At 46.3% G+C, this 16,877-nt stretch overlaps 1 protein-coding gene and 1 long non-coding RNA gene across 3 annotated transcripts in view; one reads left to right on the top strand and one right to left on the bottom strand.

The window, feature by feature from the left end:
• The window catches only part of TECTA (tectorin alpha), a 93,747-nt gene that overhangs the window by 63,389 nt on the left and 13,481 nt on the right, over positions 1-16,877 (top strand). Inside the window, exons 21-24 of the mRNA XM_073321239.2 lie at positions 438-686; positions 1,926-2,088; positions 2,955-3,042; positions 4,459-4,575. Coding sequence (XP_073177340.2) covers positions 438-686; positions 1,926-2,088; positions 2,955-3,042; positions 4,459-4,575 — 617 coding nt within the window. The remainder of the gene's footprint in view (positions 1-437; positions 687-1,925; positions 2,089-2,954; positions 3,043-4,458; positions 4,576-16,877) is intronic.
• The window catches only part of LOC144929637 (uncharacterized), a 34,781-nt gene continuing 28,023 nt past the window's right edge, over positions 10,120-16,877 (bottom strand). For both annotated transcript variants that reach the window (XR_013634895.1, XR_013634896.1), the window contains exons 5-6: positions 11,864-11,973; positions 10,120-10,757 (exon numbers count right to left, since the gene is read on the bottom strand). This is a non-coding gene — a long non-coding RNA (uncharacterized LOC144929637). The remainder of the gene's footprint in view (positions 10,758-11,863; positions 11,974-16,877) is intronic.

Raw genomic sequence — 16,877 nt, 5'->3', positions numbered from 1 at the left:
ATTATTGGGTGAAATTCCTTTGCCTCAGTTATCATAATGGTCTTTACATTATGAATCCACAGTACAAGAACAGTATGGGCCATGGAGGGCTAGCTTCTCTCATGCTGCTCCAACAATTTGTCTAAGCCTTGATCTGTAGGGGGCCCTTTAAGGAATTTGCATGGCCCATTCAGCCTTTGGCCTCCGTTATATGCTGCCAGTCAATGATAATTATGGTGGCAGTTGTGGGACTGAGAACATCAAACCGGGGTCACGTCAGCCACCAAACGTCCATTGGATGGTAACAATTTTCAGTTTTGCAGTATTCAAACTAGTAACCTAGATATGAAAAGCTCCATCTCCTGGTCCCTGTCCCTTAGACCCTATCCATTACCCTCCCCTTTTGTAGAGGACGATCTTTCTGTTGCTTTCTCATGAGCTTTATTTCTCTCCTTTAGTGTGATTAACCTGACAGTCCCAACACAAGAAGGCAGTTTCACAACCAAGATGGCATTGTACAAAAACTCATCCTATAAGCACCCCTACCGACAGGGTGAAGTGGTTCTAACCACCCGGGACGTGCTTTATGTCGGGGTCTTCGTTGTCGGGGCAGATTCCACACACCTGATTCTAACACTGAACAAATGTTATGCAACCCCTTCTCGGGACAGCAATGACAAACTCAGATACTTCATCATCGAAGGAGGGTCAGTGACATCTGGCAAGATTTTTCTCTCTGTTTTACTTTCCTTTGGGGATCTAAAAATCATTGGCTGGTGTAAAGCACCAGATTATCTGAACCTAGGAACATTACAGGAGGCTTATTTCTTCCTCTAATGCATGCACTAAGGTCTGCTGTCCCATACCAAAATAGAAGGACCATTGATCTGTACCTCTGTGGTTATTCCTAGCATCCTAAGGGAACAGCCAGAGGTGCTCAAGTGTCATGCTGAAGAGCACAGTTTAAGAACCTAGAAGAAGGCTGTAGTTGGACATCTAGCATTGCCTCTGGTGGTGGAGAACCTGGACTCCATGCTATTCCCTAGACAGGCAGATGTTTGCAGATATCAGTATACTTGGTTAAATGTTGGCCCATTTGTGGATTATTTCTGGGAGAAATTCTAACAGTTTTAATATGTTACCACCTGCATTTGGAGTTAATAACAATAAAGTTTTGCACTTACATAGACCTTTTCATCCAGGAGCGACTAGGTACTTTGCAAGGTGCCATTACCCTCATATGGCAGATGTAGAAATTGATGCACAAAAGAGAAGTGCTTACATGTTCAAGAGTGTCCACTAATTTGGATGCTCAACACAAGACATCCAGGAGGGCCTGATGTTCAGATAGTTTTGAGCTCACACAGCTGCTATTGAACTTACAGGAGCCTGTGAGTTCTACACCTCTGAAAATCAAGACCCAAGGGTTGCAGCTTGGGCATGTAGGGCTAGTGGACCCTTCTATGCCATCAGGATAGTGGCAAGGTTGGGAACAGAATATGTACATCTGCTTCCACTACTGAATCCTTATATGACGTGGGCAAGTCAGGTGGGAACCCCGCAGTGCTTCTAGAATGTCTCGAGGCATAATTAATTACTGGTGTAAAGGCCCGGAGATCCTTGGATGGCAGGGGCTGTAGAAATTCAAAGTTTATTAGTCATCAGAATAGCTTGGCATTACCTCAGTTTACTTACCTCACTGCAGCAAACAGTAAAGGGGAAATGTTTTTTTAATAAGGCATGGCCTCGAGCTGCCAAATTGGGGCTTGGATTCTGAACAGTCCAGAGTTGAGAGGGCTCATAAGGGGGAGTTCAAGCAACATCTGGAGAAAAGGATCATTTAGTTTCCCTGTTGACATAACTCACAAGCACTGGGGATCTGCAGAATTTTTTAGAAGCTCGCAACCATTCCTGGACCCAGCTGAGACTCTGTATTTTCCTCTTAGTTGCCAAAATATTAAGGATAACACCATTGGGATTGAGGAGAACGGGGTATCCCTGACCTGTCGCTTCCACGTCACCGTCTTCAAGTTCATCGGGGATTACGATGAGGTTCATCTCCACTGCGCCGTCTCCCTCTGTGACTCGGAAAAATACTCCTGCAAAATAGTACGTGTGTGCGGCCTTAGGGTGTTCTGTGGGCTGGGTGGTGGTCCATGCTGGAATCATTTCCCCAAGGCCACTGTGTGGCAGGAGAACAGTTTCCTGGGGGCTACTCCCGGGCATTGTTCCAAAGGGAGCAATGCCCAATAGATTAACATAAGAACGGCCACACTGGGTCAGACCAAAGGTCCATCCAGCCCAGTATCCTGTCTACCGACAGTGGCCAATGCCAGGTGCCCCAAAGGGAGTGATCCTAACAGGTAATGATCTTGTGATCTCTCTCCTGCCATCCATCTCCACCCTCTGACAAACAGAGGCTAGGGACACCATTCCTTACCCATCCTGGCTAATAGCCATTAATGGACTTAACCTCCACAAATTTATCCAGTTCTCTTTTAAACCCTGTTATAGTTCTAGCCTTCACAACCTCCTCAGGCAAGGAGTTCCACAGGTTGACTGTGTGCTGAGTGAAGAACAACTTCCTTTTATTTGTTTTAAACCTGCTGCCCATTAATTTCATTTGGTGGCCCCTAGTTCTTATATTAGGGGAACAAATAAATAACTTTTCCTTATTGACATAACTTTCCTCTCCTCACTCCCTCATCCTCCCAGAGCCTGGCACATGGTTTGCCCCTGTGCAATTAGGCTACATGGAATCCCACCCAGCAGAACAAGTTCAGGTCCACTGTATCAGAGAAGAAGGGCCAGAATTTTCCCTTAATGATGCTATTCCAACACCACTGCAGCCTCAATGGGAGCTGTGCAACAGCTCTCAATGGGAGCAAGGCCAAATCCAGGGTTGAGATCAGAGACTAGCGCACGGTGATCACAAAGCCTTGCAGTAATCGCCCCTTGCGGTTTTGTTTGTTCAGAACTGCCCCCAGAATTCCAGGATGGCCACTGAGTATACCAAAGAGCCCAAGGAGCAGATCATCTCGGTAGGGCCCATCCGGAGAAAGCGTAAGTGTGCACAGCTAAGAATGTAGAGGAAAATATTCCCTCCTGTGTAAACTATTCTGAACCTTTGATTATTAAATGGGCAAGCGCAAGATAAAGCATAAATATATTGAGAAACAGGGTCCTTTTACCCCATCTGAATGTATTACAGTAGGAAGCAACCCATTTTAATCGTGCAGGTTTCACCATTTGTTTTTACATTTGTCACATGTACATTTTATGCAGCAGGGCACTAAAACTCAGCTGGCCAGTTTCACGTTTGATGCCTGGTCAGTTTCACTTTCTGGTTCTCCTGAGCTGGCAACTCTTTTCAGTTCTGTGCATCACTTCGTAGGGGAGAGAGAGTCCCGTGTGGAGCCACTTCCTCACCCAAAACCCCACGCTGCGTGTCTGCCCATTCATCCCTACATGTATCCGTCCTTCCCCTTCTCTTTAGCCGAGGTATGGCTAAGGCATCTCTTACCCTGGACCCAACTTCTCAAAAGCATCCACCAGCTCTAGGCATCCCTGTCCTTGGGTACCCAACTAGAGAGAGAGTCTCATTATTAGAAATGCTGAGCACCCACTGCCAGCCCCCAGTGAGGTGATACTTAGGGCAGTGGTTCTTAACCTGTGTGGTCCACAGCCCCCAGATGGCAGAATATGTCTAAGATTTCCAAAGGGGTCCACATCTCCATTCAAAATATTTTAGGGGTCAGCAACTGGGAAAAGGTTGAGAACCACTCTTCTAGGGAATGGCTTCCTCCTCAGTTTTCCTTTCCATCCTAACTCCCCTCTCCGCCACACCTTCCTTACCTTCCTTCTCCTCCTGCTCCTCTTCCTCAGCTTCTTTTCTCCATTTCCCCACCATCCTGACCAGCGGAAGGTTCATCTTTCCTCCTCCCCAACCCACACCCCCGTGTGCTGATCTGGAGGAACAATTGATAGATGGGTCTTTACCCAGCCCATGGCCAATGGAGATTGCACTGGTCTGTGCTTTGTGGGCTCTGCCTGACGAGCACTGATCAGTGCACTTGGGGTCGGTGATTTTGCCATTGACTTAAGTGGGAGCAGGCTCTCTGGTCCTAAGCTAAATGCAGGGCTGTCCAAAGAATTGATGTGGGTGCGTCTGAATCAAAGCCTCCCTACCCTTCAGCGGCAGGTTGAATGGCACTGTAGAGCTGGTCTGGTCCTAAGCTAAGTGCAGGGCTGTCCAAAGAATTGATGTGGGTGGGTCTGAATCAAAGCCTCCCTACCCTTCAGCGGCAGGTTGAATGGCACCGTAGAGCTGGGTGTAAATGCAACGGGGGTCGGGGGGGGGGAAATGCTTTAATCAAGAAAATGCTTTCAGCGTCATTTCTAGCTATTAAGCTTTGTAATGCCCTTTTCCGTACAACTGCGTGCTGCTCTCTCCTGAGCCCCTGATCTCTCCTGTTCCAGGGTTAGACTGGTGCGAGGATAACGGAGGCTGCGAGCAGATCTGCACGAGCAGGGTCGACGGGCCCCTGTGCAGCTGTGTTACCGGGACATTGCAAGAAGATGGCAAGAGCTGCAGAGGTGACTATCTGAAGGGCTGCCTTAGGGAGGCTAGGAATGGGCCTGGGTAGATGGAACAGATGAGCAGCATGATGCAGATGGGAAAAGGGATTCTTCTTTTCAAACCCCCCTTTAAATCTGTATGGAAAGACCGTAGAAAAATAGTCCTGTCTCCAAGACACAAAGCTAAAAACTAGATCTAGATCCAGGGTTTGGGCCCATCTCTACCATTAACCATCAGAAAAATTAAGAGAGAATGGTGAGGAATGGAACTGAAGGGAACTGCTGGAAAAAGAATTGGACTTTGGAGACTTCTGAAATAAATACGTGTGTTTCAGAGGCTCGGAACATTAAAGGAATAAAAGAGGGAGGGAGCATTGTCATCTAGCAGGGAGATGGGGGATTAGGAAGTCACAGCTCTTGGATTCGATGCTGATTCCTGGGAAAGCCATTCCTGCTCACACATCAGCTAGGTTGGGGTGCTTCCATTTTTGGGTACCCAACTGGGAAATACCTTGGGACCTGATTTCAGCCCGTCTCCGAGGTGCTGAGCATGCGCACACGCGTCTTGTTGAGGTCAGTGGAAGCTGCTGGTGCTCAGAACCTCTGAAAATCAACTTCTCGGAATCTCAAATTCACTTGAGTGGACACTTCTGAAAACGCGGGGCTTTCACCTTTCTGTGCCTTGCATTCCCCATCTACAAACAATAATATCACCACCTTCATCACGAGGGGGCTTGGGCAGCATCAGGTGATCCTTGGATGAAGGATGCTAGTAAATTGCAAGGCGATATTATTACTGTGACTCACACCCCTGATCGGCAGACTCGTGCTGTCACAGTGTAGAAGTTTGTCCTTTCGAGACTCTCATGTTTTGATCTCTAAATGATAACAGCCTTTGATTATTTGGAACTGCGCCTTTTTGATTTTCAGAACTGTTCTCTGTCTTTCCCTCTAGCCTCCAGCTCTTCCATTGGACCTCAAGCTTGGCTCATTCTTCTCATCGTAACCCAGCTGTCACTATGGCGTTTTATCTATAAATCAGAGCCGACCTCATAATCAGTTGAAGGCTTCTATTTAAAGTACTGTAATTTACTTACTCTGAATCCCTGTAGGATAAAAGCATGTGCCCCTGACTCACAACCTGTACCACAAACAACAACAAGTGCTTTTAACTATCACAATGCTGAAGGCGGTTGCCTGGTACACCAATTTAAATGAGGTTACGAGCTACTTTAATACAATGGGCGGTAACAGCAGCCAAAATTTCAGGTATGGAGCCACAGCAGAAAACACTTGACCAAGATCTTCCTCCTTTCTCAAGTCTCCATACTGCCTTCTTCTCATATTCACTTCTGGCACCTCTTTGACACCCTTACAATGCTCCCCAGCCTCTCTGCTTACAGTATTCCCTCTTGCTTCCCCTTTCCCTATCCTGCACAGCCCCACATTCATTGTAGCCAATAGCAGTGTTTCCCTTGACTTCAGTGGGCTTTGAATCAGGCCGTAAGCTCCAGCTAAGTTTCTCTCCTGACTGCTCCCTCTAGCTTTGCTTGTGCTAGAGAAATTTACCTGTGTAAGAACCAGTTTAGCCCTTAGGGCACTTTGCACCACACAGATATATTTCAATGGGGGTGCAAGAACTGGTTGGAGCAGGCTAGGCTTTCAGCAGGCTAAAAAGCAGATCAGTCTAAACCAGTTTGGTGCCACTGTGGAAACAGACAAGCTAAGAGGGTTCATCTAGTCCACAAAGCGTTTTGATCTCTCCCAGAATCCACTGCTTCTGGGAGTGGCACTGAGAATTCTGAGAGGCGAGGAAATGGTTTAGAACACCACTAGTGTGGACACGGGATACCCAAAACCGTTCTTAAACCAATTCAACATCGTTAGTATGGACGCAATGAACAGTTTGAACTATAACTGGTTCAGTCCGCTAGTATGGTCACCACTTTCATTTCGTTCAGTAGCTCCCACGTGTCCCCTGGACATCAGAGAGTCTTCTTACCCTTCAAACTCCTTCTCAGCCCCTCTTGCAAATCCATTTCAGACCCATCTTGCTCCTCATGTGTTAATGATCCCACATAACTCCAGGGCTGCCTGTTCTTTCTCTTCTCAGTCCTGTCTTTAGATCATAAGTCGGTCACAGCAGGAACGTTTTCTGCTCCTAACCATGTGGATTTTTTATTTTTACTTACTAGAAAACACCCTGTCTGTCTATGACACAGTATCAATAATAAATGTAATTGATCGGAGTCAAGCACCCATAACAACACCTCTCAGCTTGTACCCCTGTCATTCTCTCAATTGCAAAACAGCCATTAAATTCCATTGCAGCAACGTGCCAATTGAGAGGAGTGAATTGCCTCTGATGCAATTTAGTGCTGAGATGATTGAAAGGTTTGACACGCTCTGAAATCTTAAATTTTTTAGCCTGAGCTACCGTTTCTTTCCTCTAACGGGATCCACACGCTGTCTGCAAATAATGATTGCTTTGTACCCAAAAAGCAGCTTTTCCCCCACTGGATTTTTTTTCTTGTTTTCATCTGGGCAAATCTTCCCCCCCACTACCACTTTTTTTTTTACTATATGAATCGGCCAAATAATTTAAACATGTTTTATTCTTAAATAAATGTTGTGTTCAAATATTCTCATTTCCTTGGTGCACTGAATGCTCATTCTTATTTAAAGCTGGGGACACGTGGTCACATGAACTTCATATGCAAAAATAGGGCTGATTCTTTATTCCAAGTTAAAGAACATCAAGCTGGAAATAAGATGCATGATTTTAACAGAGAGGGTAATTAACCATTAGAACAGAGGGGCGAGGAATGCGGTACATTTTCCATCACTTGTAGTCTTTAAATTAAGACTCTCGCTGTCTTTCTGAAAGATGTGCACTAATTCCACCGCGGGCTATTGGGCTTAATGCAGGAATCGCTAGGTGAGGGTCTCTGGCCTGGGTGATGCACAAGGTCAGACTAAAGGATCACAATGGTACATTCTGGCCTTGGAATCTATTCACCTAATGTGTGCTTTTGTGACTGTTCTGTCCTCTGTGAAGCTCAGAAGTCACTGTGGGCCCTTCTGAATCTCAACATATGTGAATAGGGTTTTCTTGCTTGCTTTCGTCTTGTTTTAAATGAGGTACCCACCAGCTGGGAAGGTGGCTGAAATCAACTCCATTCTTGGTAACTCTCCTAAGGTTCTGGCACTGCCTACCTTATGCTTTGAAGGAGGAAGCCTGGTCTAGTGGTGAAAGCAGGTGGTTTGTGTTCTATTTGTGTTCTTTGTCCACTCACTTAATCTCTTTGTGCCTCCATCTGCAAAATGGGGATTGCCAATGCTTTGAGATTGTAGCAGCTAAATTGCATTCAGTGAAGGTGAGAGGTACCCCGTTCAAGTCCTCCCACAGTTCAGGATTTTGGCACAGTGTAGAGAAACCTCAGGGTTGCTCTAAATTGCACTGGCTGTTATCAGCCCTCTACAGGGCTACTGTGCTACCTGAGGATTGCTGGAGTGCAGCAGCGTTCTATGATCCTAAACCAGGGAGTCACTTAAGCCAGCATTCGGTCTGCTTAACACTACCAGAGTTGTGCAAAGCAAACAGAATAGGGGGTCAGGATCTGGCTCAATATGTTTTTACTGCAGCAGCCTCCTGGAGGGAATGACGACAAGCGCCTTGGAGGAAGAAAATTTCCAGTGTAGCGCTCCTAAACCAAATTGCTTTTAGGAAACGCAAACATCTAAATCATTCAAAGGAGATCACTGGAATAGCGCTTCTGTATCTTCCTCTGTGCAATACCATGTCACTGAGGGAAACGCAGGCGACTTGTATTTTATGCCAGAACCTATTTCCCCATCATGTTGACAAATCTGGGAGGATAAGCTATCTCAGTGAAGTGTAGAAAGGCACATAACAGGAGGAGGGAACTGTCATGTAATATTTAGCGATCCTTTTTTCACTGCATGTGAATTCCTCTTATGCAATCTGATGAAGGAGACGGCAGTTGCTGGGCTCTGAGTAATATGGCTCTTTTCTAGTAATGATAGTTTAATTTTGCATGCTGAAATCTAGCTGATGCATAAAACAGCAGCATAATAAAGGGACCAAACCTGCTTTGTACTGACACAAGTGAGGAAAGAAAACAACCCTATTTTGTGGAGTATTTGGCTGATGCAGCTACTTGCATTGTGCATTTTAGAGGATATACTTCTCTTAGATATTGCAAGAGGACATTATAGCCAGGTGACAGTGGTAAAAATGCTTGTGTCTAATCTGTACCAGCTCAGCATGGACAAAGCCTTAGGGGCTTGTCTACATTTGAAAGTCAATTTTGATTAAGGTTGGATGTGAATTCTAAGTGTAGCAGGTGTTCCTGAATAACTCTGTGTGTAGACAAGCTCTAAGGTCAGTAGCAGAGGTGGGGGAAAATATTGTAATGCCCAGATCTAATCACTACATGTGCTCTCTCCTATAACTTAAAACTGCCATGGCACTTCTCTCCTCTGTAATTTCCATGTAATCCTTTGATCTGAACTTCCTATTTAGTAGTAAGAGGGGCTTTGGAGGAACATCACTAAAAAGGGGAATGGAGTGTGTTTAAGTTAGTGGCTAGAGGAAGTAAACAGGACACCTGGTTCTACTACTGACCTGTTTGACCATGGCCAAGTCATTTAACCCTGCTGTAAGTTATTTGTTAATTAGGTATCCTGCCATCCAGATATTAAAGGGTGAGGCTCAGACCTGTTGTCTTTGATACTATTAGCTCAGAGATAGCACTTGTTGTCTGTAGATCTCAATGTACTTAGGGGATGGGGGTGTTGAGAAGAACCTAGTCTGGATATCAGGGGCAGGGTTTCTGTTAGCTGATGGAAACAGGATCACATCCCACATCACCCCTTTCCTGCTGTTGCAGGAAAACCTCCCCACAGTGGAGAAGTGTTACTCCTGTGATGAACAGAGTGGGATCAGATCTTTGGGGAGATGGGGTTGGGAAGGGCATGGATGCCTAAAACAGAGGTGAGAGAAACAGAAGTAAGGAAAAGGGTTGTAATACAGCTGGGTTGGAAGTGGCTGTCTTATGGAGGGAGTGAAAGGTGAGGTGAGAATTTGGAAAGGGGGTGTGCTGCCTCTCCTGGGGGAGAAGAGATCCTCATGGTAAAGTAAGGCTTAATGGGCACTATGTCTTCATGAGTATATTGCAAATCCCAAAGTAAGGTCTAGTGTAGCCATGCATGTTTATAGCAAACAGGTGATGGTGTTTGTTCTCAGGGGAACATGGCTGTAGAGGTAAAGGCCAGAAGCAACCACCAGCTCACCTAGGCTGAGCTCCTATATATCATAGGCCCCCAGCACCACCCTGCACCTGCCCTTAACCCAACCACTGGAATTAAAAGTATTAGAGCCCTGAGGAGACTAGACTATTATGAGCCACACAGAGAATAGGGGAGATAGAGATGCACTAGTGCCAAGGTCCCCACCCAGGCAGGGAAGTAATGGAGAGAGAGACCCAGATAAACCTGGACAGTGACCTGCTCACCCCTTGCAAAAAGTGAACCCCCCCCCCCCCCCGCTCACTAACAATTTGACCAAGGGAAGTTTCTTCCTGACCCCACATGTGGCAATCAGACCTTGAGCATGTGAGCAAGAACCAGCCACTCCTGCACCTGAGAGAATGTTTGGCGCTACCTCACAGCCCTAGCCCTCTCCCTCCATGGCCCTGATCTTCAGAGGAAGGGGAGAGAAAAACAATGCACTGGTAGAGAGAGTGATTGGAATATCCCCTCCTTGACCCTGCTGATGGCCAACTGAAACCTGAAGCTTCAGTTTTAGGAATAGAAGACAGACATGCTGAGCCCTGCCACTGAGCACCCCAAGCAGTTCCTTCCTCTAATTGCATTCATAAATGTACCCATCTGTCTCTTCAAGAGAATTAAGTTGTTTGCCCCACAACTCCTGTTGGGAGGCTGTTCCAGAACCTTGTCTCCCATCCCACAGGGTTAGAAACTTAACTTCCAGCCCGAATTTGTTCATTGCCTGTTGATATCCATTTGTTAAGGCAGGTACATTTACTGTTTAGTTCTGTGAAAAGCAGCCCTTAAGACATTGAGCCAGCTGCCTGTACTCCCCTTTCATATTCCAGGAGATCTTCCATGTCTTCCTCTGCCAGATTATTTAGGTCTGTCAAGATAACATCTAAAGCCTGAAAGACAAGAGAAATCCCAGACTTAATATGAAAGAAAGCAAGGTTGGGAGCTGAGCTGGAAGAAAAAGGGAGCTTAATACTTTATTTAAACTAAGGTATTTTAGCAAGGTACACTAAACAAAGGAGACAATATGCTGAAAAGATGGATCCAATTTTCAGAGATGACTCAGACTACAGCTTTTGTTTCAGATTTTAACAGAAGAATTGTGTGTCTCTGGAGTAATCCAAGACAAAACATAATATCCCTTCAGATCTGAGGCAGTGAAGGTGCTATAGTCTTGAGAAAGAAAAACCTGAAGGCACAGGAAAAAACCTACAAATTAAGGATTTTAGGGTCTATTGTTCCTTTAGTGTAGCAATAAATTTAAAATTGCTTACTATATTGCCATCTAGTGGCTATTTCCAGATAATAGATGTAGTATTGACAACTTTACCCTGAATTCATCCTGAAATTGTGCAGCCTTTGGGCCTTCAGATTCAACCTGATCTTCAGAGTCAACTCTGAAATAATGCTATGTTCCTGTCAAGCAAAGGTACTATCTTGAGTGCCAGGTGTCATTTTGAGGACGGTACCCTGGAAACCATGAAATGCCATCACTTAGCATCTGGGCAAATGCCTATTGTGATGAGATGTGCTGTGGGATCTTCAATGCCTGTGCAGAGAAAAAGGGATCTGTGGTGTATGGTATCACCTACAAAAAAGTCTCCCACACAGCTAGCTGTGTGGTACTCAGTATAGCTGCCTCTGAAGGATAAAGGGCTGAAATGCAGAGTGATGTAACCTTCTGGAGAAGGACAAGAGTATAGTCTAGAAGAAGCATGGGGAGGAGAGGACACTGAGCAGCCTAAGGGTTAAAAAGAATTCAGAATATTAGTGGTGGTCTATCTAAATATGGGGGAGAGAGCAGGCTGGGTTCAGCAGAAAACAAAATTACTACAAGTACTGCTGTGTATAATCCCTTGCATTACAATCAACCCTTCATCCTTAATTAGCCCTGGTGGTACTTGGTGGATTTCTTCCCTCCACCTCCCCCCCGCCACCTTGCTGTATAGGGGGAGCTACAAGACAGCAAAAATCAACCTCTAAATATGAGGTTACTTACCACCTCAAAAGCTTTTTGATGGAAATCTCCCAGCGGAACATTTTCAGAGGTAGTCTGCTGCTGCTCCTGAATGCTAAAGTACTGCCTGATGAGAATATCAAACATCCAACCTGGGAGAAGGAAGGATGGTTTCAGGTAAGATGTTTGAGCAGCAGTGGGGAGGACCCACATCGGGGTGGGAATGGCAGGAGAGAAAATCAGCAGGTTACTTTCTAGTTGTAGACACAAACAGCATTTCCAGTCCTCCATTTAAGAGCCTGGTTCTGCATAACTTTCTTACGTGAGGTAAAGGAAAGCAACCAGCACAGAGGGGTTCTGCTGACAAACCAAAGCAGATGATTGTGCCATGGTATTATTCATTTTCTATGATTGTGGTGCTTAGGAGCCCTAGTCTCAGACCAGGACCCAGTTGTACTAGGCATTGTACAAAGCAGAAAGATGGGTCCTGCCCTGAGAAGCTTACAGTAGTGTCTCTCTCATTGTTCACATATGCAGATTTAAGTAGTGCCTTTCCTCTGAGTATCTCCAAGCACCCTACAAACAATTGCGCCTCAAACACCCTGTGGCTAGAAGACTAGTATACAGAGATGGTGCCTGTTTTTGAAAAAGCCCTCTACCCTAGGGAGCATTTCAGGTTTAATGAAAATAAGCCACGCTTGTGTGGCTCCTGCACTGTAGCCATGTATGTTGTTTGGGCCTCATCTTATGGCTGTTGGCCTCAGTATAGGAGCTAGGCTGAGCCCTTCAATTGGAAGATCTTTGGGGCACATTTTACTAACTATACTGCACCCACTTGGTGCTGGTGCAAAATCAAAGTAGTAATGTTATGGATACAGGTAAAGTGATCTGGACAGTGAGCCAGTGATCAGAGCAGGGAATAGAACCAGGTGTCCTGTTTACTTCCTCTAGCCACTCAAACACCCTCGGTTTCCCTTTTTAGGGATGTTCCTCCAAAGCCACTCTTACTAATAAACGGGGAGTTCAGATCAAAGGATTAAATGGAAATTACAGAGGAGAGAAGTGCCATGGCAGTTTTAAGTTATAGGAGAGAGCACATGTAGTGGTTAGATCTGGGGATTACAATATTTTCCCCCACCTCTGCTACTGACCTGCAGTTTGACCTTGGCCAAGTCATTTAACCCTGCTGTAAGTTTGTTAATTGGGCACCCTGCCATCCAGATATTAAAGGGTCAGGCTCAGACCTGCTGTCTTTGATGCTATCTATGAGCTAACAGTACCTGTTGAGATATCAATGCACTTCAGGTGTCATTATTCCCATTTTTGGGAGAAATGGAGGCAGTCACTTGCCCACAGTCAGAGTTCAGGTCTCTTGACTGCTACTGCAGTGCCTTACCCACTAGGTCATGCTGCCTCCCTTGAGAAGGTAACAATATTTGCCTACTTCATAGAGGTGTTGCAAGGCTAGCAGTCTTCAAACTGCATGTTGGATGCTCACATTGAAGGTGTTAAATAAGCACTACGTATGATGTTTAAGAAGGTGCAGAAATTGCTCCTTCTCAGCTGTTCAACACTCACTTGCTAAAACACTGGAGTGCTCCTTCCCCCTAAATCCAGGGTCATATGCACTAGTCATTCCGATCAAGTGCTCCAGAAGAAAGGTGTCAATAAGTTGTTTACTAGCAATTGCTGTAATCTTAAAGAGAAGCCTTAATTACTTTTCAAAAGGAACAGTTTTCTGGCAGTCGTTCAGAACCTTTTTTGCTGCTCCTGGGGACAACTGCCCCATTCTGCCAGCTGTGCTCACATGCATGGCCTAAAAGGGCTGCTGGGATCTTGTTTGAGATTGCTTGCAAAAGCATCAGGCTCCCTGGATTTAAAACACTGAGTTTATCCAGAGCTTGGTGACAAGCAGGCAACGCCTTCCTAATTCCATGCCTGCAGTGGTCCCAATTCTGGAACTGACCCCTGGGGGTAAGCTGTAGCAGCCTTGGAGTCACTTTTGTGGACAAAATTCCAACAAGACTTCCCCCCCGCCCCCACCATCAAAATGTTTCAGGGAGATGAGGTTTCTGATGCAACCTCATCAAAAATCATCTTGTTTCCTGCCAGCACCCTTGCCCAGCTCCTTGGTAGCCTGGTAGGGAACTGAGAGACTGGAAACCCTGAGAATCCAGGCTTGTGGCTCCTCCCCAGCCTGCCTGGTGAGCTGATGGGGAGTCAGCTTGCCATCTGGACTGCTTTGGAGTCAGGACCTCAGGGCTTCCAGGGCCCACAGCTCGGGGGCAGTCTGCCCACTAGATTCAATTGCCCTGGAGCCAGAGCTCCATTCCTTTCATGAAGGACGTTGAAATTTTGGGGTTTTGTTCTGAAATCTGAACGAACCCAATGATCAAAATATTGAAATCTCCATGAAACAATTGCCCCTCTGCTCCCAGGTGTGTTGGCTTCTTGAGACTACACAAGAGCGCAGATGCCCCACCCAGACAGCCCCCTTGCCCCTGGACAAGGCTAGGCAAAGGGTCCACTACAGCTGCTCTGTGCCACTGAGGGGAGGGGGGCTGCCCCACAGCAGATTAAACCATATCACTGGATGCCAAAGCTGTGCAGAAGAGCTGTCCCATGCTCTCCAGTTTGCTAGAAATATGAATACCCCTGGAGCAATTCTGAGTCCCTAGCTCAGACATGGGCAATACAGCTAATCAGCCAGGGCCCAACAACAACTGAAGCTGGGTCAGCTGTGGAAGGGGCAGGGCAGAGAGTTTATCAGCTGAGCACCAGGGGCCCAGAGTCATTTTACTGACTGACCACAGAAAGGGCAGTAACAATTGCACCCTTTGAAACAAAGCAAAACTCTGGGTTGGTGGGGGAGAGCAGGGGAGCTCAATACAGATGAGCTCTCCAGTGCAGGCTAAAACCGAAGTTATGGGCTGTGTGTGGAAGTGAGCAGGGGAGGTCCCCTGGCTCAGATGCAGGAAGAGATCAAGGCCCTTCTGGCCTTTAACATCTACAACATGACCACCAGAGCAAATGTTTGTACAGTCCCTGAAGTGAAACTGCCAAGTTTGGTTCTGTAGCCTTATATTCACAAAAAGGAATCTGGAGCGTAAAGATTTGTTCAGCTATTGTAAAGCTTTCCTCTCTCCAAAGGACAAGTGGAGCAGGAGCACCAAAGGTAAGCAGCTCTTCACTTGGTAGGCTGAGGATCACTTTAACCCTCAAAAAATCAAACCCATTCCCAGGTGGCTCAACCTCTGGAATCCTGGTGTATCTGAGGGCTTGCAAGTTGTGCTGTAGAAGAGGGCTCTAGTCTGGAAGCAGAGATAGCTCTGGCCAGGGCAGTTTAGGCGAGTTCACTGGAGGAAGTCTCATCATGCTCTTCTCCTGCTGCAGAAAACCCTCCTGGTTTTGTGCTTGGCATGTGACCTGCAGGACAGATTGCTGGGCAGGGGGGACAGAACCCCTGGGAACACATGGAAGGGCAGGCTTGTGGTTCAAGCAGTGAAGGGGCACTCAGGTGATGTGGGTTCAATTCCTAGCTCTGCTACAGATTCAGCCACTTCATCTCTCCAGGCCTTTGTTCCCCCATCTGTAAAATGGGGATAGCAGCCTGTCCTGTCTCCACCCTTTGTCCATCTGGTCTATTTAAACCACTAGATCTTCAGGGGAGGGACTGTTGTACAGGCCCTGAATCTCAGCTGGGGCCTCTAAGCGCTGTGTCTCCAAAGAAATAGCACCACAGGGAGGCAGGTGGGGAACAGCAGGAGAAATGTGGAAAGAGGAAGGGACCTGGCAATGAGAAGGCACATTAGGCTGATAAGCAGGTCAAGCTGTTAGGCTACCATGAGAATGTCTGTACTCACTGTTCTAAGGGCTAATTTGGTAAAGAGACAGTCTCTGCAGGAAAAAATGCTTCTCCCCTGTGCACACTGTCTTAAAGCTGCAATTCCAATTAATATTTTTCAGTCAAATAATTCCCTGTAATCTCTTGGAGCACAATAAGGGGTGTTTGTATCACTACTTGCTGTGCTGAGCGAGCCCATCTCCTCATTGCTTAGAAATGTGGCTCACTTGCATGGCCCATCATTCAGCCCAGGCTCAGTCCTTCAAGCTCTAATTACTTGGGAAGAGCCATTCCTATTGTCTTCAAGCGTAATGCAGCTAGCCATCTACATGCATTTGCATATCAGACAGGGCAGTGTAATCTCCCCAAACAAACTTCCTGTACACTGTACGGTGTCTGTTCAGAGACATGCTAATCCATGACAATACACACCAGGGTTCCTGCCATATGATAGGGTGTAATCTATACCTTACCTGCCAGTGACTCAGCATGTCAAGTCCTGTTTCTACTTTAGTGCCCAACTGAAGAGCTTTTCACATTGTGCCTTTCCACCTCTTCAGTAGTGAGGTGGTTTTTCCTTTAAGGGCAGTCTGCCTGGGTTCTGTGTAACTGGGAGGAAAGTCACTTTCTGCTGGTCTCTGCCCCCACAGGAAATGAAGGGATCAATAGGAAACCCCACATGCTTCCCACTATTGCTTTGCTGAGAAAGCTTGTGTGTGTCTTATGACTAATCAAGCTTATTTAGATTAGTGCCTCAGGACAAACTAAGATCCAAGCCCCATTGTGCTAGGCACTGTACGAATGCAGAGTGGTAGATGGTCTTGTACCAGACAGCTTTCAATTTAAACAGATGAGTGATGCAGTGACCCAGGTAACAGTGCAACTGTCACGTTAGGGCCACAATTTTGGGGGGGTGAGGATGGGGTTTAGTTCAGAGGTGATGAGTGAAGAGAAAAGTGTGAAGGCAGAGGAGATGCGGTGGGGAATGGGACAGGGCAGGGGAGAACAGGAGGGTTGAGTTGCCCGTGATATCGGCACAGAAGTGATAAAGAGGATTGTGTCAGCTAGTCATTGATCTGTAATCTCTTTTCCATTAGAGATCTACAGACCCTGGCTCATTCCTCCTCATGGAATGAAGTGTAGTTTTACCAGGGGTGTATTTGGTCCAGGGGGCTTTTGATTGGCATCTAGTAAACCCAACACACGTTTATG

The sequence above is a fragment of the Lepidochelys kempii genome, chromosome 22, assembly GCF_965140285.1.
Source record: "Lepidochelys kempii isolate rLepKem1 chromosome 22, rLepKem1.hap1, whole genome shotgun sequence".
Classification (NCBI taxonomy): domain Eukaryota; kingdom Metazoa; phylum Chordata; order Testudines; family Cheloniidae; genus Lepidochelys; species Lepidochelys kempii.
The sequence above is the reverse complement of the archived record's forward strand: the minus strand, read 5'-3'. Positions and strand labels throughout refer to the sequence as shown.